Raw genomic sequence first — 26,666 nt, 5'->3', positions numbered from 1 at the left:
CTGTAACACCTGGGGCCTCCTGTAACACCTGGGGCCTTCTGTAACACCTGGGGCCTTCTGTAACACCTGGATCCTCCTGTAACACCTGGGGCCCCTAATAACACCTGGGGCCTCCTATAACACCTGGGCCCCCCAGTAACAACAACTTTCCAAAGCAATAACATCAACAAAGCCTTAAAGTAACTTCTACGTCTGGTCACTTCCTATCTCTGTCTCCTTTTTTATTTCTCACTCAATTATAAATTGCAATTCATTGATTTTTTTCGTCACGCTGGGGGCAATGCTCTGCGTTCCCAAGCTGCAGGGCTGCCCCCATTCCCTCTCTGCGTTGTTTAGATGGTCGGACATGAAACAGAGCGGCAGATGAGAGAGAGAGACCGCCTTGGCCAACTTCAGCGCTCATTTGCAACGTGCGGATGGAGATAGGTGGCCAAATGTAATAGGGTGAGAGTTTAGAATATGTGAGAGTTTTCTCGCACTTTTTAAACTCGGCCAATGTAATAGAGTCCAAGAACAAAGTAACAGAGCAGACACACATGTTTTTCATACTCAGAAAACTCTCATTATTTAAAGTCTCATCCAGATGTTTTCCCATTTTGAAGATAAAACTCGACCAATGTGAGAGGTTATTGCTAAATTCAAATTCACACATATTCTATACTCTCATCCTTTTACATTGGCCCCAGGACATCTGTTTCAGACAAATCTTTCGCCCTCAGCATGATGCTGGTGTAAGTCCCAATCGTAATGATGTCAGCCGCAGCTGCAGACGTAAGACCAGTGGGCAGGATAGACCTCCACATGCATTTGCACGGAGTTTTAGTGTACACTGTCGGATTTTCACATTACCATAATGTAGCAAGCAGGCATCCGCAGCCAGGCGGAAAAATATATATACTAAAAAGGGTAATTAAAATACAATCTTTATTATTATTTCAATTAAAATTATTATTTAAAAAAAATGGTAGAACAGTTGATCCTCAATGGGTCGAGAAAAAAATGGTTCTACAGTAGGGATCCCCATAGTGGAAGTAGGTGTGTGTTTGTATACTCTGTGTAGTGTGGCTGATTTTATTACATGTATATAAGGTAATATGTACTGGTGAATATGTCGATTACAGAGAATATGATAACTCAAAAGGAACATGGATGGGATCAGGGGCTGGCTGGCAACTTTTAGCCTGGGAGGCAAATGCATGCAGGTGGCCCTGGCAGAGGAGTAGCGTGTAGCCAGGGTGCCCGGAGCACGTGGGTGCTTAGGCGCCTCTCCCCCCTCAAGTGTTCCAGGGAGGAGGCGGGTCCATATGGAATTAATGTAAAGTAAAAATAAAGATATGGGGCAGCCCCCTGTAGTGGTGCCCATACCCAGTGCCCCAGGAGAGGACCCCCTTATACAGGCCACCAGTAGTGATCCTCCTATGCAGTGCCCCCAGTAGTGGTCCCCCCTGTGCAGTGCCCCTTGTGCCCCCAGTAGTAAGCTTCTTATATAGTGTCCCCAGTAGTGGTCCCCCCTGTGCAGTGCCCCTTGTGCCCCCAGTAGTAAGCCCCTTATATAATGCCCCCTGTAGTGGTACCCCCTATGCAGTGCCCCCAGTAGTAGTCCCCCCCTTGTAGTGCACCCAGTAGTAGTCCCCCCCTTGTAGTGCCCCCAGTAGTGCTCTCCCCCTTGTAGTGCCCCCAGTAGTAGTCCCCCCTTTGTAATGCTTCAGTAGTAGCTTCCCCTTGTAGTGCCCCCAGTAGTAGTCTCCCCCTTGTAGTGCCCCCAGTAGTGCTCTCCCCCTTGTAGTGCCCCCAGTAGTAATCCCCCCCTTGTAGTTCCCCCAGTAGCAGCCCCCCCTTGTTGTACCCCCAGTAGTGCTCTCCCCCTTGTAGTGCCCCCAGTAGTGCTCTCCCCCTTGTAGTGCCCCCAGTAGTAGTCCCCCCCTTGTAATGCCCCCAGTAGTAATCCACCCCTTGTAATGCCTCCAGTAGTAGCCCCCCTTGTTGTGCCCCCAGTAGTAGTAATCCCCCTTGTAGTGTCCCCAGTAGTGCTCTGCCCCTTGTAGAGCCCCCAGTAGTGTTTTCCCCCTTGTAGTGTCCCCAGCAGTAGTCCCCCCCCCCACAGTACACACACACGTAATAAATAAAAAAAAACACTTACCTGAATCCCCGCTCCCGCCACCATCCGCTCCTCCGTCTGTCCTCCTGGGCCGGGCCGCTCTGCATTATGGGAGAGACGTCATATGACATCATGACGTCTCTCCCATTACCCACTGCAGGAGCCGGAAGATGGAGCGGCTCCTGCAGTGGGCGCAGCGGCAGTCAGTGAGTCTGACAGACTATCATTGGCTGCCACTCAAAACAAACACACAGCTGCTGGAGCCGGCGGCTCTGTGTTTGTAACTGTGTAGCGCTGACCGAACTCCGTCCGGTCAGCGCTACACGCGCGGTGCAGCTGTGTCAGACACAGACTGCCCACGGCCCGCAGCGCCACTGGATGGGATCATCAGCCTCACGCCCTGCTCTAATGTGGGAAGGTGTGGGAGGGGAGATCCTTATATACATCAAATACAAGTCCCAATGCTTTCATCTAGAATCTATAAAGTGCAAATTGAACACCAATCGAAAAAAAAATATTTTATTTTTAAATCTGCTAAATAGCACAGTGGTTAGCACTGCTGCATGCCACCATCTGCATGTTCCCCTTAGGTCGACGTGGGTTTTCCTCCGGATGCTCTGGTTTCCTCCCACAGTCTAAAAACAAACTGACAGGTCAAATAACTTCCTATAATAAAACTACTCCGGGTGTTTGTATGTATCTGTGGTGAGGAAATTAGACTGTAAGCTCCACTGATGCAAATGCTAATTCTCGGTACATCGCTGCACAATATGTCTCTGCTACATAAATAAAGGATAATAATAAGTAATTACTATATATTGTGCAAGCAATAAAAAAAGGACAATTATTTATGAAGATTCAAACCAGATGTATACACTAATACAGAGGCCTATTCATCAGCACTAAAATAACGGTTTTAAGGACATTTTCCTTAATTACCGTTTTTTTTTAAATTAATTAACACACTTAACACAGGAGATATCACCTGCATTAATTTCCACACTCTCCATACAGTAGTACATTAGTATGGGGATATGGAAATTAGGCTATTCATCAAATTCCGAAAATTATGTATTTTCAGAATTTGATGGTGTTACTATCCACCACTCTCAGGTGGCGAATAGCGGCTTACACTTACCTGCCGCAGAACACAGTAAAGTTTAAATTAAAAAATAAATAAAAAAATAATAATAATAAAATAATATATATATAAAACTAAATAAAACCAAACAAAATGTGCAGCTATTTATATCCTACTGAAATCTGTGTTTTTTTTAATTTTTATTTTTATAAGAACATTATTTCCTGGTGGTTTTTCTTCATTATAAGGTGAAGTCTGAGCATGTCTTACTGTGTAGTGGTGTATAATAATAATTCTCATGTGTGGCAGGAATGCAATGTGTACTGCATCTATTGTGCTAAACTTAATACATTATTAGTTGTTGCATGAATTGTTGGATTGGAGGGACAGAGGCCCTGATTCAGAGCCGGACGCTCTGACAGAACGCTCGCTCTGAATCAGGGCCGTCCTGCTGAAATTTAGAGCGGCCTCCTGGCCGTTCGCATAGCTGTGGGTTACCACCCACAGCTATAGCGAGCGGCCAAAAAGATGGTCGCGATGGTCAAGACCATCGTGACCATCGGGCTAGCGACGAGACCCTTGTGGTAGGGTCTCATTGCCGCAAGCTCTGGATTGCTTTCGGCTCAAACAGAGCCGAAAGCACTCCCACGGACCTCACTTGTGATGTCAGTGGGGCCGGCCCCAGACGGTAGGCGTTCCCATGTTAACGCCTCCGTCTGGGCAGCCATGCCCCCGGCCCGCCCACCAAAGGGGGCGTGCTGTCACTCAACATCGACAGCACGCCCCCTTTGGTACGAGACCCGGAGAGACGGCTTGCATGTCGCTATCCGGGTCTCGCGCATGTGCACGACGGAGCCGGCTTCGTCGTGCGCATGCGCACTTGGCCAACATCGACCCGCTTGCGAGCGCTCAGCGCTCGTGAGCGGGTCTGAATAAGGCCTAGAGGCCCTGATTCAAAGCCGGATGCTCTGACAGAACGCTCACTCTGAATCAGGGCCGTCCTTCTTGATTTTTAGAGCGGCCTCCTGGCCGCTCGTATAGCTGTGGGTGACCACCCACAGCTATAGCGGGCGGCCAGGAAGATGGTCGCGATGGTCAAGACCATCACGACCATCGGGCTTGCGACGAGACCCATGTGGTAGGGTCTCGTTGCCGCAAGCCCTGGATTGCTTTCGGCTCAAACAGAGCCGAAAGCACTCCCACTGACATCACTTGTGATGTCAGTGGGGCCAGCCCCATATGGTAGGCGTTCCCATGGGAACGCCTCCATCTGGGCAGCCATGCCCCCGGCCCGCCCACCAAAGGGGGTGTGCTGTCACTCAACATCGATAGCACGCCTCCTTTGGTACTAGACTCGGAGCGTCGGTTTGCCCGTTGCTATCCGGGGTCTCGCGCATGCACGCGACGGAGCCCGCTCCGTCGTGCGCATGCGCTCTGGGCCACCATCGACCCGCTTGCCGGACGCTCTGAATCAGGGCGTTTTTTTTTTATTTGGAGCGACCATTGAGGCTTGTGACGACACCCTTGTGGTAGGGTCTCATGGCCGCAAGCCCCAGAGAGTTTCTGGCTCTAATAGAGCTGGAAGCTCTCCCACTGACATCACTGGTAATGTCAGTGGGGCCGCCCACAAACGGCAGGCGTTCGCATGGGAACGCCTCCGTTTGTGAAGCCACCCCCATGCAACGCCTCCAAAACGGTGCGAGCTGTCGATCAAAATCGACAGCCGCCCCCTTTTGGTGTGAGACCCAGAGCGACGGAGCGCCCGTCGCTAGCTGGGTCTCGCGCATGTGCACGTCCGAGCCGGCTCCGGCTTGTGCATGCGCAGAGGCCTAACATCGACCCGCCCGGGAGCGCATAGTGCTTGCAAGAGGGTCTGAATCAGGCCCAGAGTCTGATGTTGCAGTCACTATATGTGAGTGGTCATGTCTGTACTGTACATAGGGCGGCCAGATGGTGCAAAGTTTGCAGTATTTGTTATGTATATGTTTTTTTCAACATTGAATTTTTTCTTGTTTTGTTCTTACACAGTGGTCGAAGTGGGAATTTGTAGTGGGGGTATGGAAAAATTAAGGTCGTAAATATGGCGGCTAAGGCTGTGTATTTACACACACATCGCCGCCAGTGCGGCAGCAATGTATGTGTTAATCAGCAGCCAATGAGAGTCAGACAGACTCTCATTGACTGCTGCAGCGTCCACTGCAAGAGCCAGGCTGGAGCTCATTCATGAGCTCCGCCTTCCGGCTCCTGCAGTGGGTAATGGGAGAGACGTTATGATGCGTGGACGAATGCGGGAGCCGGAGTGGGGATTCAGGTTTCAGGTTTTTTGTTTTTTTTTTGTCGACACTGCAGGGGGGGCACCACTACTGGGGGTACTACTGGGGGGGGTGAACTGCTACTGGGGGCACTACTGGGGGGGGACTGCTACTGGGGGCACTACTGGCGGGGAACTGTTACTGGGGGCACTGCATCAGGAGGGGAGACCTCTACTGGGGACTACTACTGGGGGGGGGCTTACTACTGGGGGCTCTGCATCGGGAGGGGAGACCTCTACTGGGCACTACTACTGGGGAGGGCTTACTACTGGGGGAACTACATAGGGAGGACCACTACAGAGGGCACTGTATAAGAGGTACTGGATAGGGGGGATCACGCAGTAATAAATACACAGACACACACACACACACACACATACACAGGCCCCCACAGTAATAAATATACACACACACACACACACACACGCACACACAGGCCCCCACAGTAATAAATACAGACAGACACACACACACACACAGGCCCCCATAGTAATAAATATACACACACACACACACACACACACACACACAGACCCCCACAGTAATAAATACACACACACACACACACAGGCCCCCACAGTAATAAATATACACACACACACAGACCCCCTCAGTAATAAATACACACACACACACACACACACACACAGGCCCCCACAGTAATAAATACACACAAACACACACAGGCCCCCACAGTAATAAATACACACACACACAGTAATAAATACAAAGACATAGGCCCCACAGGAAAACACACACCCTAGAAGGTATTACTCACTAATCACTCAACAGAGTTGCGGAGACATGCTACAGGTAGGCAGGTTGTCTCCTAGGATGGTGTCTTTGGTTGGCAGATGTAGAGAGGGATCCAGAGGCAGTGTATAGTCACAGAAGGAGTGGAGATGAGAAGAGTAGCAGGGAGTGGAGTTCCGACCAACAACCCGCAACCCCAAGGGAGCATGAAGCAGCAGCAGTCAAATGAGGAGCAGGGGAGGTTAGGCACAGAGGTTGTGGAGATGGGGTTGTGAGCAGGAACCTGAGGGCCTGATTCAGAGCCGCTCGTAAGCGGCCGCTTGTTTGTTCCGAGCGATGTTTGCACAACTGCGCATGCGTACGGATCGTAATACGCATGCGCAAACCAGTCAGTACGGCCGAAAATCGTTTGTTCGCTAAATAGCGAATGCCTGCTATTTTGCGTGACAGGAGGAGGCGTATGTGGGTGGTAACAGGGGAAGGTGCTTGAAAACGGGGAGTAGAGATCCGAACGCAGGCGTGCTTAAAGGTCAAAACGGGCGTTTTAAGGGTGTGCATAATTAATACAGCAGCGTCATTGACCACGTCACTTGGTTATATTATAGTCAGAACTGCTCGCAAGATTGCGGTAGGAAAAACCAACCACAAGAATAGCGAGCAGTTCATACGCTGGTCGATGTACTCGATTAATCTAATAAATAGCGGACATGACGTAGGATGCGAGCGGCCAGGGGGCGTATTTTTTCAAAAAACGACCGCATGTTTTGTTCGCTCGTTCAGACCTAGAGGCGTGAACAGACCGCAAAGAGCGAACGGTTCATTTGAATAGCCACCCCTTTTTTCTGAACGAGCGAGCGCAAATAGCGTCCGGCTCTGAATCAGGCCCTGAGTTCCATCAAGCGGCAACCTACACCCCGTGGAAGCCAGGAGCAGCAGCTGTCAAATAAGGAAAAGGGGAGGGGAGCTGAGACCAGGGACCGCATTTCTGACCATTGTAATCTGCAACCACGCTGGAGACAGGAGGAGCAGCAGCAATCAATTGAGGAGGAGGGTTGGGGAGGCACTGAGGGAGTGGAGATGATTAGGGGTACGGGGAGCAGGGACCGCAGTGCCCATCGGTAACCTGCAACCCCGCAGGAGACAAAAGCAGCAGCCAATTGAGGAGGAGGGGAAGCACAGAGGGAGTGTGTCTGTGTCTATGAGGAGGGGAGCGCCGGAAATCCATCCAGTAGCAACAGCAGGCAAGGGCCATCCAGCCTCCGGGCCCTGTGAGCAGCAGAACTTCCGGTGGGAAACAGCATTTTACAGGCAAGTGGCACTGGTAAGCAGGGCTCTGGAGTGTGTGGCTGAAGAGTCACACATGCAGTCACTCCCCCGCTGTGCAGAAGCTCACTGTAGTGTACAGACACAGCAACTTCTGGCTGGGTCAGTGCAAATTGAAGTGCCGGTATGTCATACCGCCGCATACCGGCACACTTCGCCCACTGTTCTTACAGAATATTTGCAGTTGTGTATATGTGTATAGTACAGGGAATAGCAGGGTGCATTCATTGGTCTCAAATCTATTAGGTGCGAGTCGGGTCCTGCGAGCCTTTCATGATCGCATTGCATGATGGTCTCTGTAGTCCTATAGCTATAGCCAAACTACAACTCCCGGCAGCACGCAGGTAACCCTCCTCCATCAGCACTGGTCAGATAAATAGTCAGTAGAGGGACGCGCTTTTGCCTGCATGTGTTCCCAGGGCTGTGCGGCAGCACTGTGTTAGTGTTGTGTCTGTGAGAGAGGAGGCTGGGAGGGAGCAGTGATGTCCGCCTACAAAGGCCAAATCAGCAAAGGACCCCTTACTGATCGCAGGTGGTATGTGGTATGGGGTTACTCAGAATAGGCTCGGGAACTGAGATGCCAGACACATTTTTACTGTGCATGGGATCGCAGTCTGCAACATGACCACAAAATGGCCGCGTCACGCCTGCGTTTTCGTCACCACTCACCCCGTTACCTCCCTCAAACACTCCCTGACCGTCAATCACACTGCAGCCAAATCCTGTTTTCACTAATGAAACATGACGCGTGCGCTGTGCAACTCAGATGCATGCGCACATCACCGATAATAGCGCAACTGCATAAACATCGGTACTGCCTCCAGTCTATGAATCAGACTCGCATTCCAACTGAAAATTTCAGTAAGCTGGATGCGGCAACTTAATTTAATCAGTCAACACTGATTGAGTGCAGTTAGCTCGAGTGGTCAATCCATAATCAGCCAATCAGATGTGGCGAATTATCTTCATCGTGTGCCCACTGCCCACACAGCCACGTACTGCCCTACACTATACCATTCATTTCTGCCATTCTCTCCAGTCCCCAACCTCCACTTCCTGGTACTATCACTGTGTAACCCCTCCCCCCTGGGGCTTCTCATCCGCCCGTGTCACCAGGCAGCGGGGTCATACACTTGCTCAGAAGGAAAAGTTACACTTATTAGACAAATAATAGTATAAATTAAAAAAATTACTCCTTAGTTATGATCTCTCTTCTCTTTACTGCGGAGCAAGAAGTCTAGTTGAGAATATGCAAACGAAAAAAAAGCAAGGAAGAATATGTAATGTGTCCCTATTACAGTTTATTTACGACTACATTGCAGAAATACAGTATATGCAAAACAGACAACAATTACATAAGGTAATAACATTGCAGGATGCTTGGTGCAGGGACTTGACAACCACCATGACATGTGTGCGAGCATCGGATCTGTTTTGCCATGGAAACAAACTACACAGGTGAACACATGAAAACATAACAGCAGACAATGGCGTAGGCGCAGCAAGAGGTTGAAGGGAAATTATATAATGAGCACTTCCGTGTTCTGTGCATTGAATATTTGTGTAAATGAATAAAGAAAGCCACAGGAACGGCTGGATCACGGCCAACAATTATTACAAATACTTAGGCCCCCATTTATCAACGATATTAAACACCAGTGAAATTTTTCATTTAGTATCACTGCGATACAACCGAAAAATTTACTGGTATTATTTACCAATACCTACCACTCCGGCGAGGTCCCGCGAAGTCTTCCTCCTCGGAGAGGTCCTCTGGTGGGCCGCTGGCAGCCTAACGCCGCCAACGACGGGGCTCCGGTGTTATGCGCATACGCAGCGGCCCATCTGCGCATGTGCATGACACGTCGACCCGGCAGTGCCTGGAAGGCTTCGCTGAAGCTGGAAAGGCAATGCCGGGACTCCATTGCTGGCAATGAGGAGCGCATCGCTCTCGCCATCTATAAGATTACCGCTGTTTGTTAAATCCAGAAACCTGGCATAACCCCTTTAGCGAAAGGGTTATGCATCGTTGAAAAATGGTGGCCTTAGCTTCCATTAGTTCATACAAAATGTAGCCACATCACACCCAATCATTCCCCGTACTGTGTACCACTACACGTTACAGCAAGATAGGAATATACATACTGTACTTTCAATGAATATTTGCCAACTTTCTGCTGCCTCAAACTGGAGGTTGGCGCAATGGGGGGGCATGGCAGTGCACATGTGGGCATGATGGCGTGAACTCGTCGTCGTGGCCCCTAACCCACTGCACAATGCTAATTTTAGGCTCTTGACCACTATTCCGGGTGGCACTGCAGGCTGTTCTGGGATGGTTGGCAAGTATGTTTTAACATCTAATCTAAATCCGTAGGTTGTAAGTTGCTGAGCAGGGTCCTCTTACCTTTTTGTCTGCCTGTTATTAACCAGTCTCATTTGATTTCTGGTTTGTTCCCAATTGTAAAGCACAAAGGAAAATGCCAGCGCTATATAAATAACTGCTAAGAATAAAATTATATTTTTTGGGGGGGGGGGGGGGGGCTCAACTTCCCTAGGGATTCCAGTTTCGGGCTGCCTAGTCTAGGGTTGGTTGACATTATGATAGGGGGACCCCAAACTGGTTGTCCCCCTGCTATACTGTCACGATGCAGTACGATGCGATCTACGATGTACGAAGTCGCTGGACACTCCCCTCCTCCATTTTGTGGCAGGCGACGGGACAAGAGAGAAGCAGCAGCATTGTTTATAGCGGAGTGTGCCTTTACTAAAGTGAGTACACCCGAACCACCAATGCATACCCCTGGCCCCCCAATGTGTATTAACCCCTGTGCCACCAATACATACCCCTGCCCCACCAATGTGTATTAAGCCCTGACCCACCAATGCATACCCCTGGCCCCCCAATGTGTATTTAACCCCTGTGCCACCAATGCATACCCCTGGCCCCCCAAAGTGTATTAACCCCTGACCCACCAATGCATACCCTGGCCCCCCAAAGTGTATTAACCCCTGACCCACCAATGCATACCCCTGGCCCCCCAAAGTGTATTAACACCTGACCCACCAATGCATACCTTGGCCCCCCAAAGTGTATTAACCCTTGCATCACCAATGCATACCCCTGGCCCCCCAAAGTGTATTAATCCCTGACCCACCAATGCATACCCCTGGCCCCCCAAAGTGTATTAACCCCTGCGCCACAACTGCATACCCCTGGCCCCCCAAAGTGTATGAACCCCTGCGCCACAACTGCATACCCCTGACCCCCCAAAGTGCATTAACCCCTGCACCACCAATGCATAGCCCTGACCCCCCAAAGTATATTAACCACTGCAACACCAATGCATACCTCTGGCCCCCCAAAGTGTATTAACCCATGCGCCCCCAATGCATACACCTGGCGCCCCAAAAGTGTAGTAACCCCTGCACCGCCAATGCATACTCCTGGCCCCCCAAAGTGTATTAACCCCTGCACCACCAATGCATAACCCTGGCCCCCCAAAGATAAATGCACCATTTTAGCAAAATATTACACAAAAAAATAAACAAACAGCATTTCTTATGTCAACTGGTAATAACGGTAAAAAAATAATTATTTACAAATGTTCAACTTTAAAACCTACAACAATTTAACTTTTTCAATATTTTTCCCCAACAGGAATGACAAGTGCAAGAGAGAGACAGTTTGTGACGGGGTTCATCGAAATGTTCCATGGCCACGAGTGTTTGTGGTGAGTCAAACGTCAACACTACCGCAACAAAATCAAGCGCAATGCGGCAATCCAAGAGCTAACTGCATTCAGCAAGACCTTTCATCCTGATGATGATGTCACAGTGGTGTGGGTCAAAAACAAAATACAAAATCTCTGCACTGTATATGTGAAGGAGAAAAGGAAGCAGGAAGAATCCCGGGCATCTGGAGCTGGGGCAGCTGACACCTATTATAGAACATTGTGGTACTTTGACCTGCTGAAATTCCTGCATGAGCAGGAGCCGGAGCGACCTTCACAGGCCCTAATGGTGGTGACTACAGAGGACCCTGGAGTGGAGAACCCAGACGCGGAACTAGAGTCCTCATTTGAAGTTGTAAGTATAATTACATTTTTCAATCCGTTGAAGTAGGCCAGATAATGCTCCCTTACCTCTTTAGCCCTCGTAATTCCTGTTGTTGAAGCAAGTGAAGGTGGGGCCACAGAGAGCATTGGGAGTGTTTCCTCCAGTTGGTCCGGGTCGTCCAGCACTGCTGTGTCTGATGTCCTCTGGGTAGAACTCTTTTTCCGTAGGAAACTATGGAGGATACAGCAGGCCAAAACAACTGAATCTATTTTGTCTATAAGGAAATTAATAGAGATATGGAAAACTCGAAACCGGTTACATAGAATGCCGAATGTGTTCTCCTCTATTCGGCGAGCCCTGGATAGTCTGTAATTAAAAATGCACTTCTCTTTTGTAAGGCCTTGTTGCGCATACGGCTTCAGCAAATGCTCACGTAGAGCAAAAGCCTCATCAGCCACAAAAACATATTTTAGGCCATGCTTCATTTCCGTTACAGATGGCAAATTCAGGCACAAGGTTGGAGCTAAGTCTCTCATAGAAGAGTGTTTGCTTAAAGGAACCCCCATCCAAAGCATGGCAATTTTTGCCCACATCCACAAAAATAAATTAATAATTGGTGTTAACCACCGCCATGAGCACTATGCTGTTAAATCCTTTATAATTATGATAAAAGGACCCGCTGTGGGCAGGTGGGGTAATCCGGACATGTTTTCCGTCTATTGCTCCACCGCAGTTTGGGAAGTTCCATCTCCGGTCAAACTCCTCAGCAATGGTCTGCCACTGCTCTACCGTTGTTCGGAACTAGAATTAAAAAAGTTGGAAATTAAACCTTTGAAAAACATGTTATTAACATTATACAATTATCTCTCTCCTCCAACAGTCTTCAACACCAAACCTGGATTTAGCGGCCAGCCCGCAAATTGCCTCACAAAGCCAGCCTGAAACACGACAACCTGCGCCTAAACGCCGGAGATACCAGCGCCGAACACAAGAACAACCGGATGAACTTTTGAATGAGGTCAGACAGGCTTTGAACAAACCACCTGACATGTTTGTCATGCCTAGATTGTAAGCTCCTAGGAGCAGGGTCCTCCTCCCCACTTTCTCACAGCCTTCTTCTCTAGCACTTCTATGACAGCCTTGACCTTCAGAGCTGTACTGTGTATGGAGAATTGTGTTGCTAATTGTTACATGTGTTCTGTTTATATTTTGGTTACTGTATTGTAATGTCATGTTCTGTGTACCCTTTACTGTATGTATGGCACTGCGGACCACTTGTGGCGCCCTATAAATAAAATGTAATAATAATAATGTTTGACCACCTGGGCATGCACATAGCCAGCATGCTCCGGGAAATGGTGGAAAGCCAGCAGATACATGCCCAACGCCTGATGAATGATACTGTTATCCGGGGGCGAATGAAAAAGCTGGCAACCAGTACTAGGCTCACGGATGACCCTGTCCCCCAGACAATGCTACAGCCATTTAACTATGACCCATCCACATCCTACCAGGCCACACCACCCTATTCCAGTTATCCTACTCCACAATCAGCCAATCCCTCCAAATTCTCTGAAGTGATGCATACAGTAGTGCCATGTTGGCAGAGGATGAGGACCCACTTCCATTTGCAAATTTTTAATTTCACATTATGTTCAACGATCAGCCAGTTTTATGTCTCCCAATAGGTGCTGCGTGGTATACGGCGTTGATGACGCGGGTTGGACAGTGTCCCAAAGCTGATGGCACAAGGACAGATTGTTGCATGCCGGGACCTCAATCTGGACTTGTGCCATGTGCCTCGTGGCCTGTTCAATCCAGCATCTGATACGCCGTATACTATGCAGCTGATTAACTATTGGGAGACATAAAACTGGAGGAGATAGCAGTTTGTTTTCAGTGCATTTTGATGCACAAAGTTGCTGAAGGTTTTACCATTTTAACTATCACCCAGTTTTTTACTTCTGGACCTACGACTTTTTATATGTTTTTTATTGGACTTTTTGTGGTTTGGTACACAAAATAAATCAGCCATGTTGTTTTTGGAATTTATGTACCCACAAACATTATAAATATATATACAGCCATTTTGGTTTGGAATTATGTACCCACAAACATTATAAATATACAGTATATACAGCTATGTTGGTCGTTTTACTAAACCCCATTGTGTTTTAAAAAATAAATAAATAATTTATTTCACAAGAAACAAATGTGTAATGTTTTACTTACTTTGAAGCAGTGGAACTTCAGAACATTCACAATGGTCTCCGGGATGATGCTCCCCAATGCCTGGGGGGAAATGAGGGTCCCAAACTTCAGGTCTTCAATTGACCTCCCTGTAGCCAGGTACCTCAGCGTTGCAATCAGCCTCTCCTCATCCTCATGTTGGTGTCCTTCCTCTGGATATAGGGGGCCACCAGACGCAGCAACTCCTGGAATGTGGCTTCATCCATCTGCAGGTAGTTGCGATAATCGTCCAGGTTGTTGCGATAATCGTCCGGGTTGTTCTCCCTAATCTCCATCAGCAGGGGCATATGGGAGCGACTCTCCCTCCTCATCAGCCACTCCTTGGTCCAGCAAGACCGCATCCTCCTCCTCTCCTCAGGCCCTACACCTTTCAGCATCAGATAGCCATAGGCTAGCAGAAGCTTATGGCGATCGGAAACCATCAGAAAGTAGAGAAGTAACACACTTTGCAAAAGACAAGCCTTAAAACAAAGCAAAACACATTAGCAAAGTACAGCATTCAGCAGGGTATAAAACCAAGCCTCACTAGTCACTGAGCAGAGTGTGCACAGATCTAAAATGGATGCTGCCTTTTATACCACCTAGATAAGCCCTCCCCTTTTGACATTCCAACAGATGCATCGTGTGTGTATTTGCTGCATACGATTGATCATAAATGATTTACATTCATTTAAGATACATCATATCTAATTTTCAAGGGAATCGTATGCGAGATCGGATCTGATACAAATTGCCCCGTGTATGGGGGCCTTAACTCTCACTCAGTGTTCCTGCCCTCACCCTCCATGTAACTCTCCCTCAGTGTTCCTGCCCTCACCCTCCTTGTATTTCCCTCTCGGTGTCCCTTCCCTCACCCTCCCTGTAACTCCCCCTTAGTGTTCCTGCCCTCACCCTCCCTGTAACTCTCCCTCAGTGTTCCTGCCCTCACCCTCCCTGTAACTCTCCCTCAGTGTTCCTGCCCTCACCCTCCTTGTATTTCCCCCTCGGTGTCCCTTCCCTCACCCTCCCTGTAACTCCCCCTCAGTGTTCCTGCCCTCACCCTCCCTGTAACTCTCCCTCAGTGTTCCTGCCCTCACCCTCCTTGTATTTCCCCCTCGGTGTCCCTTCCCTCACCCTCCCTGTAACTCCCCCTCAGTGTTCCTGCCCTCATCCTCCCTGTAACTCCCCCTCAGTGTCCGCCCTCACCCTCCCTGTAACTCCCCCTCAGTGTTCCTGTCATCATCCTCCTTGTAAATTAGTGTCCCTGCCCTCACCCTCCCTGTAACGCCACCTCAGTGTCTCTTACAGTCCCTGTAACTTAAAAACAAACATCTCAATTTAATTTAACTCTATAATCCTAAAACTGCTGGGGGTCTCGGCCATTCACCTCAATCAGGAGTCAAAAAGGATGACCTGGTAATAAGGATACAGCTAGAAATCTTTGCTGCCTAACAGAGTGGCAAACTTCCAATGTAACATAAGTTGTGGCAAGGGATTGAAACTGGGACCACCCATTAGCAAATGTCTAGTTTTGTGTACACAGCGGAACATTGTGCAAGGCTCCTATGGCTTGTTAAATTAGCCAATTATGCAGCCCCTATAGAAACCTACGGTGACTGCTGCATCCCCCCCTAAATACATCCTGGGGATGCTTAATATTTCCGGGTACCCTCCGAAAACGTATTATTTCAGGGGATATGATGCAAATATATGTTGATAAATATGCCCCTATAAGACATAAATAAGGGTGGCAGCCATTCTCAATTATACCACCTTTTTTATTAAATAATTAAAGGAGTGAATTACTGTATGTGGTGAAGTATTTGTAGCTAAACCTACAGATTGTTTGAACCCATTGAAGCTCGCCTGCTTCCATATCCTCTGCCTGTACTATAACTCCCTCTGTTACAGCTTATACATAATGGTACTGGCCTTATTACAAGGGATTACTTTCCTTATTGAATGAGGTGCAGCATCACACATCACTGGAGAATTAAGGAGTGGGCAAAGATTGCGTCTCTAGACAGATCTGACGCACAGAAGACCATCAACTGTGGTTCCCAATTAGTGACCCCCTTTCATTCAGGCGAACCTAAGAAACACAGGCCCTTGCTGCAGAACTAACCTCCATCACATTTGTATTTATGATATTTTAAGTGTCAGACACTTCCTTTTAACACACAGAATGCCATGCTATGTTTGGAAATTTCCCAGTGATTCATTGCTCGGTAGTGGTCACAGTTCTCAGCTTTGCTTACACGCCTTTCCTGTAGACTTGTGTATTAAAGACAGGTTTCATGATCCCTTCTGCCTGCCCACGGGAGGATTTTGTGTACAAAGAACTCAAAGAGAAATTGTCGGAAGGTTGTAACATCTTTGAGCAGAGGAATTCATTCTCTTTCCCTTGGTTCCTTTGTTTTTCAATACCTGGAAAGTCATTGGACCTTTACAATTGAATGTTCATAAGAATTTTTTATTATCCTTAATTTACTTATGTCAAGAAAAAAGTGCTGGTGTTTATAATTTAAAAGGAGACTTTTTTGGCGATCCTTTATCGCGGCAACAAGATGATCACAATTGCCAGCATTGCCATGATGTTTTCCCTTTGCAAGAAATTGTTTGTTACCGGGAATGAAAGTGGATGGAAGAACAGAGTTGGCTTTGCATGCCTATGCTTGTTGCTCGGACTGACAATTACTGCGTGTCTGCTTCTTGTGTTTTTCTTGTCTAAGATAGGTATTGGGATGGTTAGTATAAATATCTCCATCGGATTTGGCATTAGCATATCCATCCTTGCTTTATTTTTAAAATCGGTGCGTTGTATGGGTCTCCTGTTCCTACTGTCTTGTGGAATGAAAGAGGGCAGGAATGCACTCATTGCTACAGGGGCCAGTATTGTCGTGTTTAATAATGTGAAAAATATATTAGGAAATTTTAGAATCCTGGCAGACAGCATCATCTGCAACCTGGAAGTCAAGCGCGTTTCGCTAAAAGAAATGCCTTTTGCTTTCTACATAAAAACTCTCCATTCCATATACCAAAAAGCTAAAAATATATTTTTTAACCCCTTTTCTGACATTATTTCGGTATCTGACAATTTTCAGTGCCATGTCCGTATCTCAGATGACAAACTAGAAATATTGCTTAATGAAACCAAACAACAAATTCAAGCCGTATCATCAGAAATATCTGTACTGCTAGACATTGTAACAGTTGTTGGTCGTATTGCTTGTCTCCTAGTTGGAATTTCCATAATTTTGTTTGGAACCTGGATGTTTTTGAAAAAATTCCTGAGTCAAAACAATGCAAAGTTTGAGAATTCATATATTACGAAGAGATTTATGGAATATGATGCAGCTGTAAAACAGCAAAGTGCGTTGGGTGTCCTCCCGCTCAATAAAAAAGAACAAAATGTGTACATCAGAATTCCAAGTCTGAAAACCTCACGAAAACAGAAGATACAGATGACTTTGTTTTTGATCCCTGTGTTCACTAATATTTTCATTTGGAGTTTAATTTCATTTTTAGATTTTATGCTTTACTGGCTGATTCATACAGTGAACGTCAATCTGCAACAATTGCATCCAGTCTTAGTTCCAATACATGTGTATTTTGCTGTAAGTATTCAAAATTAAATATCAGTATTGAAAATATCTGCATGTTAGTAATATGTAAGTGTTTTAAAGTGGGGTAGATATAGTATGAAGCTTTCATCCTCTCAATTGTTGGCACAACATTAAAGCACTTCTGATTCTGTATAATATACTGCTTTTATACCGAAATTCCGGGTCTGACCTGGAGGTTGAAATGGTTCCAATCCGGATCAGACCCGGAGTTTCCCCAGCGCCGACCCAGGATGTTCCCGAGTTGGCCCCATTCACACCAGAGACGGGTCTGCAGAGACCCGGCTTTTCCCGCGTTGAAGTGGACGCTTGGAGATGACATCATCTCCAAGCGCCACTGAAGCCGGCCAATCGGCAGGCATGCGGCACGATCCAGTTCACCGTGATTCGATTTGCGCTGTTTACACTGCAGGGTTTCACGGGTTATTCCTATGTTAAACCCTGCAAGTTACCAGGGTTAAATTGCCGGGTCACTCGACCTGGCAATCCAACCCTTTCCCCTTTTACACTAAGGAGCTACATGGGTTAACCCTGCAATAACCCGGGTTTTAGCTGTGGTGTTAAAGGGGTATTATTGAGTTCACAATTTTCCCAGAGATACCAGGTGAATTGGGCTATTTGTGAATAACAAAGAGAGAATACACAGGTGTAACCACGAAACATGTTGTTGTAGCAAACAATTACAATTAACAATGCTTAACTACCAATAGTTTCATTTTTGCTCACATTTTTTCTTAGTTTAAATGAAAATGAGCTAAAAAAAAAGTTCCAAATATCTGTGTGTTTGTATTTAAGCAACATATAATTTCCCTAATACTGTTTAATATGTTTCTTATGTTTCACTTGTTAATGTGACATCGATAAGCACAATTATCTTGAACGTTCTGCTAGTTTCATTAGATGAAATTGTTGTATTTTACATGGTATTTCCTCTTTTAATTAAATACCATTGTTGTTTTACATGTAGCATAAATAAGAGATTGAATAATACATTAATATCTCTGCAGCAAATTGGCATTTACGCAGAACTCAAGCGTACGACCTTTATAACAGATCATTAGGATCATGATAACAATGATTATTATTACTAATGTCATTAATTGACAACATATTCTGCAATGCTGAAACCAGTGACAAATGCTAATGCTACAATACATAGAAATACAGACGGACCATGGCCCTCATTCAGAGCCACTCGCTAGCGGCAGTACGCTCGTTCCGAGCGATGTTCGCACATCTGCGCATGCGTACGGTTTTTAGTACGCATGCGCGAACCAGTCAGTGCGGCCGAAAATCATTTGTACGCAATATAGCGAGTGCCTGCTATTTTGAGTGACAGAATGAGGCGTATGTGGGTGGTAACAGGGGAAGGTGCTTGAAAACGGGGAGTGGAGATCCGAACGCAGGCGTGCCAAAAGGTCAAAACGGGCGTTTTATGGGTGTGCATAATTAATACAGCAGCGTCAATGACCACGTCACTTGGTTTTTTTTAACTCAGAACTGCTCGCAAAATAGCGGTTGAAAAAACCAACCACAAGAATAGCGAGCAGTTCATATCCTGTTCGATGTACTCGATTAATCTAATAAATAGCGGACATGACGTATGGTGTGAGCGGCCAGGGGGCGTTTTTATCAAATAAACGAGCGTATGTTTCGCTCGCTCGTTCAGACTTAGAGGTGTGAACAGACTGCAATGTGCGAACGGATCATTTGCATAGCCACCCCTTGTTTTTGAACGAACGAACGCAAATAGCGAACGGCTCTGAATGAGGGCCCATGTTTCTTTGTCACTATTAAGGATAGGTCAGGCTAGCAATGAAAGTATTGTGGTATATTGTATGGTGTGAATAGGCACAACCCTGCAGTTGCCTGGTCACTCTGTAGGTCTCAATAAAATGGCTCCACATCTATAAAGTTGACATCGGTAATTAGCAGGTCCATCAAATGCAAATGTTGAGGCTATAAAGCTTCACAGCAAAGATTATCCCTCTGATTACTGTACTGTGAATGACGCCGTACAAAGCTGTAATCCTAAGAAACAGTGACTTTCACATCACAAATTGATCCGGTGGCCATAGTTTACTTTTAATTCAGAATTGTAGATTTGTAAATTACTTTAATGTCGATCAGATTTTCTTTTGGAAAGTTTGAGCATGTAAGTCAGCATGTAAAATTACAGAGAGAATTATATCATTTTAAGTATATTTATACTACCACCATAATTTCTAACATCAGAAACAAATGGAACCATGGCCTAATATTCAATACTTTGTGAAGTTCGGCTGTGAACATCGCGATAGAATACAGTACCCCAACATTGCCAATTTTCTTGCACAACGTTTGCGGGTTTGTGAAGTGCTGCTGTTCAGGAAGCACTTAACGGCCATCGCGGGCAATGGAATCGCCCCCCAAGTGACTCTGGAATATGAGGCGTTGGCTCCAGGAAGTCTTCCGGCATGATTCCTAATCGTGCGCTGCATACAAACACTGACTCACTCCTATAAGTAACGCGTTTGTGTCTGTCTACAGTTATCGCTGATAATTTGTCTGACAATTGTTGTAAAAACAGACGCGGAGATGTTGCATCTTGGGTGTGTCGCAGGCGTGTCAGTAGAGGCGGCTGCATAGAAAGACACTGAACTGCTCAGACAGAGAAGCTGCACTTGCCATAGGCGATGGCGCAACCAATGTTGCGTCTAAGGGTGCGCCAGCAGTATTTCAGTGACTACAGATGCTGACAGTGCTTGTTTTAGTCCTTACACATTGGGATGCATGGCTGTACACCAGGGAAGGCCTTTGCGGTGGCGTTCTCATAAAGACGCCGAGGCGACTGCGGGAAAAGAAGCAGGCGCATCTTGTCTTCATCTTTGTCTATGTTGCTTATTTATGTCATGCCATTTTTGTCTCCCATTTTAAAGCACACAAAGTTGGACCTAATTAACTTGGGTGAATCAGGAAAGACTGTATATAATTTCCACGACAACGTGACGATTAATCTATTTGAACCCCAATGCACCCCTAAACCGGAACTCTGGCTGACGTCCACCTGGATCCCCTTGGCCATTCTAATCTGTGTACTGCTGTTTCTTGGTTTAATCTCTGCCTTCCTGATACAAGTCAAATTGCTGGTGATAGCGTCCTTCTATCCGGATAGAGAACTGGAGCGAGTCACGTGCCTTCACACGAAAATTCTGAGGGACAGGGCGCTGCTGACGTCAACCTCCAAAAGCCAAAGACTGAAAAAGATTATTTTGCTGGTAAGTCTTTATCTTGTTAACTCAGCATGAAGTCGGGTCACTCACTCTTTATAAATTGTAGAAAAGGGAAGAAGTGCTGTACATCTTTTTTCTTATTTAGTTGTTGATCAATTGCTGTCCAGTGTCTTGTAACGCTAGGCAGGGGTGTATCCAGCGATCCGAGCGCCCCTGGCAAAGTAAGGGACTGGCGCCCACCCCCGTATTGTGACTAGGGAAAGAGCGCACTGAAAAAGGTACGTGGTCTCATGGGGAAGGGACGCATTAGGCCACACAGTAGTAAACCATATACACGTAACTCCACACAGTAGTACTCCTAATACATGGTACACCACATGCTAGAGTCCCTATAGCCACACAGTAGTACCCCTTATACATATTATGCCACACAAAGAGAAGAATAAAGGCCCTCAAGGGTTGGGTAAGGAATGCCAGCACTCAGAATCCTGACGCTGTCATCCCGACAGGGTTAGGAAACGACACCTGTCGGTAAGTATCCTAACCCTACCCCTGCCTCTCCGCAGCCTAATCTTAACCCTCCCCCCCCCTCCTGCAAGCCTAATCCTAAACCTCACCCCAAGCAGCCTAACCCTAACCCTCCCTCTAGTGCCCATCCCACTAACCCCAATACTTACCATTGGGATGCCGGTGCTGGGAATCTGACAGGTGTCAGGATTCCGGTACTGGCAACCCAGTGGTATTTAAACTACATATATCTCAACAGGAGGGAGCAGAAGTCAGTGAGAAGGAGGAGTATAATACATAGATGGGGAGGAATAAAACTGCCAGGAGGAAACAGCAGTTAGTGGGGACGGGAGGGGAAGAGGGAGAGGGGTTATAGTATCTAATTGGGGAGGAAAAAAGCCCTACAGGAAGGAGTATCAATCAATGAGGAGGTGGGGGGTATAGTACATACATGGGAATGAATAAAGCTCCCCAAGAGGGAGCAGCAGTCAGTGAGGAGGGGAGGTGTAATACATACACAGAGAATACAGCTCAGTGATGAGATTAACCCCCCTCATATACTAACCCCCAAATCCCATCAATCACCATCATCCCTCATATCATGCCCCAGGGTCGTTACCTGGAAGCTTTGTTCCCTTCCTTTTCAGCGGCCCCAGAATGCCATCCTCCTCTTGCAGCCTCCAGTCTCCCCTGATTCCCGAATGATGAGCGGAGCCACGGAGACCCCTTCAGACAGCCCCCTGCGAGCCGGCCCGGCATCAGGATCATACAACAGCGAGCTGCGCCACCCAGAGGCCTTTGGGAAATGTAGTTCTGAGGCCTCCGGCACTGACCTGAGCTGCGTCAGACTGCACTGCAGCTCCCATGTGCACGGTAATAGGAGGACCTACTTCTGAGTTCAGAAAAGTAGTTAAGACTCTGAACTACCTATGCGATTCTACCCATGGCCGTGGTTTGCACCACTGGGTGGCGCCCCTCCCTCGGCCAGCGCCCCTGGCGAGTGCCATCCTGGCCAATGGGTAGATACACCCCTGACGCTAGGTGCACCTGAACAATTGGAGTCACATTACGATCAATCTCTTAATTTTCACTGAGTTCGAGTGTACACAATAGTGATTTATCGTTCTCTCCTGAACATTTATCGGACCTAAAGCTCGTCACGAAGGTGACCTTTCTAAATCAACTCTGGGCAGAAATGTCAGATAGATGATCAGGAATTCATACGCATTAAAAATGCGCACAATGTCGTCTAATCGGTTGCGACAAACCAGGTCAGATCCAATCATCCAATCCGACTGCTTCTGGAAAGATAATCGGCCTCAAGTGCTGCGTTCACACTCTGAGATGATCAGGCCTAGCAGCCAAAAATCGGCTGATCGGCCCGATGATTGCATAGCGTGTGCTCCTAGCTTAAGCCATACAGGACAGACCTGCAATTTCACATACAAAGACCCTCCTTGCACACAACCTTATTTGTTTTTTTTATTATTCTCTTTATTTGCACAACTTCAATATCCCAAAAAAAATGTCCACAGTCATCAGCATAATCCATACGATTAATATATTGATTATTTCTAAAATCAGACATAAAAATTTTTCTATCTTTTTCTTTATAACAATATCCACATAACCTACATCAACATATCTTGTTCATAAATATACTGGGTATACAACACTATTAAACCTAGGCACAATCCACTAGTTTAGTTCCTTGCATGGCAGAACAGGACATGGAGAGGTCTCCTATCCCTAACCTAATTAAACCCCTTACCCCCCCCCCCCCAAAAAAAAAAAAAAAACCAACAATAATAATAACAACCTTATTTGTATTAACTGTCTTTAAACAGAGCCTTTGCTGATCTGATGCAGAATTGAATACAGGCCTGATTCAGGGATGGTTGCAGCGGCGATGACGGATGCAAGCGGCCAATGTTTTAAGTCTGCGCTTGTGTTCCAGTGGTTACTGCCGCAGGACGCAGAACAAATTTGGGTGCAGACAGAGGCAATTTTAATGGGCGTACCTGGTTAGTCATAGGGGGTTGGCGCGTGTCTTGGTCAGCAACTGCGTCTTGTTCCGTATTTGGGGCCATGTTTAGAGGAACATTCTGCGCCGCCATAGGGCTGGCTCAATGTCCAATGGTGTGACCCATGGTGCGTCTTCATACACACAGCGGTGAATTAGCACCACAGTCAGTGGTTGTCTCTGTACAAATCCCATCTGCTGTGCCATTAGTGTCCACCTCTGAAGCAGGCCCTTATATCCTCTATTACACAGTCTTTCTATTGTACAGATATGCTATGTAGGTCATAGAACTATCCTAACTCTCGAAGTGAAGAACAGACCTAGAGAAGTCAGGGTCTTAGTCATAATCAAGGCCCCATAACCTTTGTAAAGTTTAAAGGACAATCTTTAAACCCCCAAGCAGCATGGATTTACTGGGGGGAGATCATGTCAAACAAATCTTATTGACTTTTTTGACTGGGTGACTAAGGAAATAGGTAAAGGGGGGGCCATAGATATAGCTTATCTAGACTTTAGTAAGGCTTTTGACACTGTTCCACATCGCAGACTGTTAAATAAACTGGAAAGCATGGGATTGGATACAGAGATAGTTGAATGGATAAGATCATGGCTGCAGGATAGGAAACAGAGGGCTCGATTCTATTCAGCGCGATGTAAATAGCTCCGGGAGTTAGCTCCCGGAGCTATTCAATACACCGCGCTGACAAGTCCGGCTAATGATTTCTTCTCTCATCCCTCCGGGGATGAGAGAAGAAATCCGACAAAAGTCCCGGCGCGAGGCTGTTTTCTGCCCTTAGCGCCGGGAAAACAGCCTCGCGCCGGGAAGTTAGGTCGGGGAATGCCCGTTATCATGCCTAAACACCCTGTTTAAGGCGCGATAATGAGCCTTCCCCGACCTAACAGCGCAATGAATTGAATAGCTCCGGGAGCTATCTCCCGGCGCTATTTACATCGCGCTGAATTGAATCGTGCCCAGAGAGTTGTAGTAAACGGAGAGCAGTCTCAAGAGGGAAATGTTACCAGTGGAGAACCTCAGGGATCTGTACTTGGACCAGTGCTTTTTAATATCTTTATTGGTGACATTGCAAATGGTATTGAAGGGAAACTATGCCTTTTTGCAGATGACACAAAGCTATGCAACAGGGTAGACACACCAGGAGGGGTAAAACAAATGATTGATGATCTAGGTAGACTAGTGGAATGGTCAAGAACGTGGCAGCTACAGTTTAATGCCAAAAAATGCAAGATCATGCACTTGGGTCTCAAAAATCCAAAGGCTAAATATAGTATTAATAGCACTATACTGGAAAGTACTGAAAAGCAAAGGGATCTAGGAGTCACTATTTCAGGTGACTTAAAGGCAAGCAAACATTGTAACAAAGCAATGAGGAAGGCAAGTCAGATGCTTGGTTGCATAGGGAGAGGAAGCAGTAGCAGAAAGAAAGAAGTGATAATACCAATGTATAGGTCATTGGTACGTCCTCATCTAGAATACTGTGTTCAGTTCAGGAGCCCATATCTCCAGAAGATATAAATACATTAGAGACTGTACAAAGAAGGGCAACTAAAATGGTGCAAGGTCTACACCACAAAACGTACCAGGAAAGACTAAAAGATCTTAATATGTATAGTTTGCAGCAGAGAAGGGAAAGGGGGGTCATGATAGAAACATTCAAATATATAAAGGGTTTTAACAAGGTAAAGGAAGGAGACATTCATCAAAGAAAGAGAAGTATTAGAACAAGAGGACATGCTCTGAAACTGGAGGATGGTAGGTTCAGTGGAAATTTGAGGAAAAATTACTTCACAGAAAGGGTAGTGGACAAGTGGAATAGCCTCCCATCAGGGGGGGTAGAGGCTAAGACAGTAGAGCAATGAAAACATGCATGGGATAGACATAAGGACATCCTTCAGAAGAAGTAAGGATCAATAAGGGTTGAGGTAACAATATGTTTAAAAATGGAGCAGAATAGATGGGCCAAATGGTTCTTATCTGCCGTCAAATTCTGTTTCTATGTTGTAGCAGACCTACCTGATGGTAAGTGCTCAGTGCTGGTTTCATCAGTCTGTAAAAGCTTTGTAGCGGGGCAACAGTCAGTGCTATAGAAGACATTATCCAATTGCTTGTGAGCTGTTGGCAATCAGATACCATCATCTATGGCACAGAAACCTCGCCCTATACAATGCTTTCCGGGGCTGTACTCTGCAAAAGCCATTGGTCAGCACAGTATAGTACTGTCAGGTGTACAATCACAAGGAGAACTTCCTATGCAGTTATTAGTGTCACCTATATTTCTATACTAAAATCATTGTATTCTCTTTTACAGGCAGACTTCTGGTTTCCAATTATCACAAGGAAGCATTATGTCAAGAAAATGGATGTTTAACAGGACATGTGGTAATCATTCAGTGACGACTCTGCAGATGATGTATGCATTGTCAGTATAGCCTGACTAACTAATTTCCTCTCACTCACCAATGACAATGAAAAGCAAACTACAGTGATAGATGGGATTGGGTACGGGACCTTGGGGTCGGGATGTCGGCCTAACCCTAATCCTCCTGCAGCCTAACCTTAACCCTTCCCCTAATACCTAACCCTAACCCCTAACCCTAATACTTACCATCAGGATGTCAGCGTTTGGGATTCTGGCACCGGGATTACGACTGCTGTCAAGATTCCGATGCCAATATTCTAACTGCCGGCATCTCGACCGACAAGATGCCGACTACATTCCGATAGAAGTTACACTAGAGGCCGCAATGGCCGACTGCTACCAATCAACTGACACAGGGGGTCATTCAGACCCACTCGTGAGCGTCAGGACACTCGCAAGCGGGTCGATGTTCCCCACTGCGTATGCGCACGACGGAGGGAGCTCCGTCGCGCACATGCGCGAGACCCGGGGAGCGACGGGTTTTCCATCGCTCCGGGTCTCGCACCAAAGGGGGCGTGCTGTCGATGTTGATTGACAGCACGCCCCCTTTGGTGGGCGTGCCGGGGGCGTGCCTGCCAGACGGAGGCGTTCCCATGGGAACGCCTACCGTCTGAAGCCGGCCCCACTGACATCACTAGTGATGTCAGTAGGAGTGATTTTGGCTCTGATAGAGCCAAAATCACTCCAGGGCTTGTGGCAGGGAGACCCTACCGCAGGGTCTCCGTCGCAAGTCCGATGGTCGTGATGGTCAAGACCATCGCGACCATCTTTTTGGCCACTGGCATATGCTGTGGGTGGTCACCCACAGCTATACGAGCGGCCAGGAGGCCGCTCCATTTTCATGGAGGAGGGCACTGATTCAGAGCGAGCGCTCTGGTCAGAGCGTTCAGCTCTGAATCAGGCCCACAGACATTTTCTAAACTGGGATGCCATGGAGCCTAGCAGAGCAATAACAGGAAACAATACCGCAAACTACATATTCCTTCCTGGAAGACTGTAATCCGCTCGTGT

At 46.9% G+C, this 26,666-nt stretch overlaps 1 protein-coding gene across 1 annotated transcript; it reads left to right on the top strand.

Moving 5' to 3' along the window:
* The first annotated feature begins 16,419 nt into the window (after window positions 1-16,419).
* DCSTAMP (dendrocyte expressed seven transmembrane protein) lies at window positions 16,420-25,604 on the top strand. The gene is made up of 3 exons (XM_088442557.1): window positions 16,420-17,469; window positions 20,394-20,732; window positions 25,545-25,604. The coding sequence occupies exons 1-3, from the start codon at window positions 16,420-16,422 to the stop codon at window positions 25,602-25,604; spliced, it is 1,449 nt and encodes a 482-aa protein (XP_088298683.1).
* Window positions 25,605-26,666: the final 1,062 nt, after the last annotated feature.

Source organism: Taudactylus pleione, unplaced genomic scaffold, assembly GCF_031769625.1.
Source record: "Taudactylus pleione unplaced genomic scaffold, aTauple2 ptg000314l, whole genome shotgun sequence".
In the NCBI taxonomy this organism is placed as follows: domain Eukaryota; kingdom Metazoa; phylum Chordata; class Amphibia; order Anura; family Myobatrachidae; genus Taudactylus; species Taudactylus pleione.
This window is presented reverse-complemented; position numbering and strand designations above follow the sequence as displayed.

Bases quoted from the DNA above. Each gene is read 5' to 3' on its own strand.
- DCSTAMP (XM_088442557.1), top strand. From the start codon at position 16,420: ATGATCACAATTGCCAGCATTGCCATGATGTTTTCCCTTTGCAAGAAA. The intron at 17,470-20,393 runs GTAAGTATTCAA...CCCATTTTAAAG, and splicing joins CAATACATGTGTATTTTGCT to CACACAAAGTTGGACCTAAT. The intron at 20,733-25,544 runs GTAAGTCTTTAT...TCTCTTTTACAG, and splicing joins TGAAAAAGATTATTTTGCTG to GCAGACTTCTGGTTTCCAAT.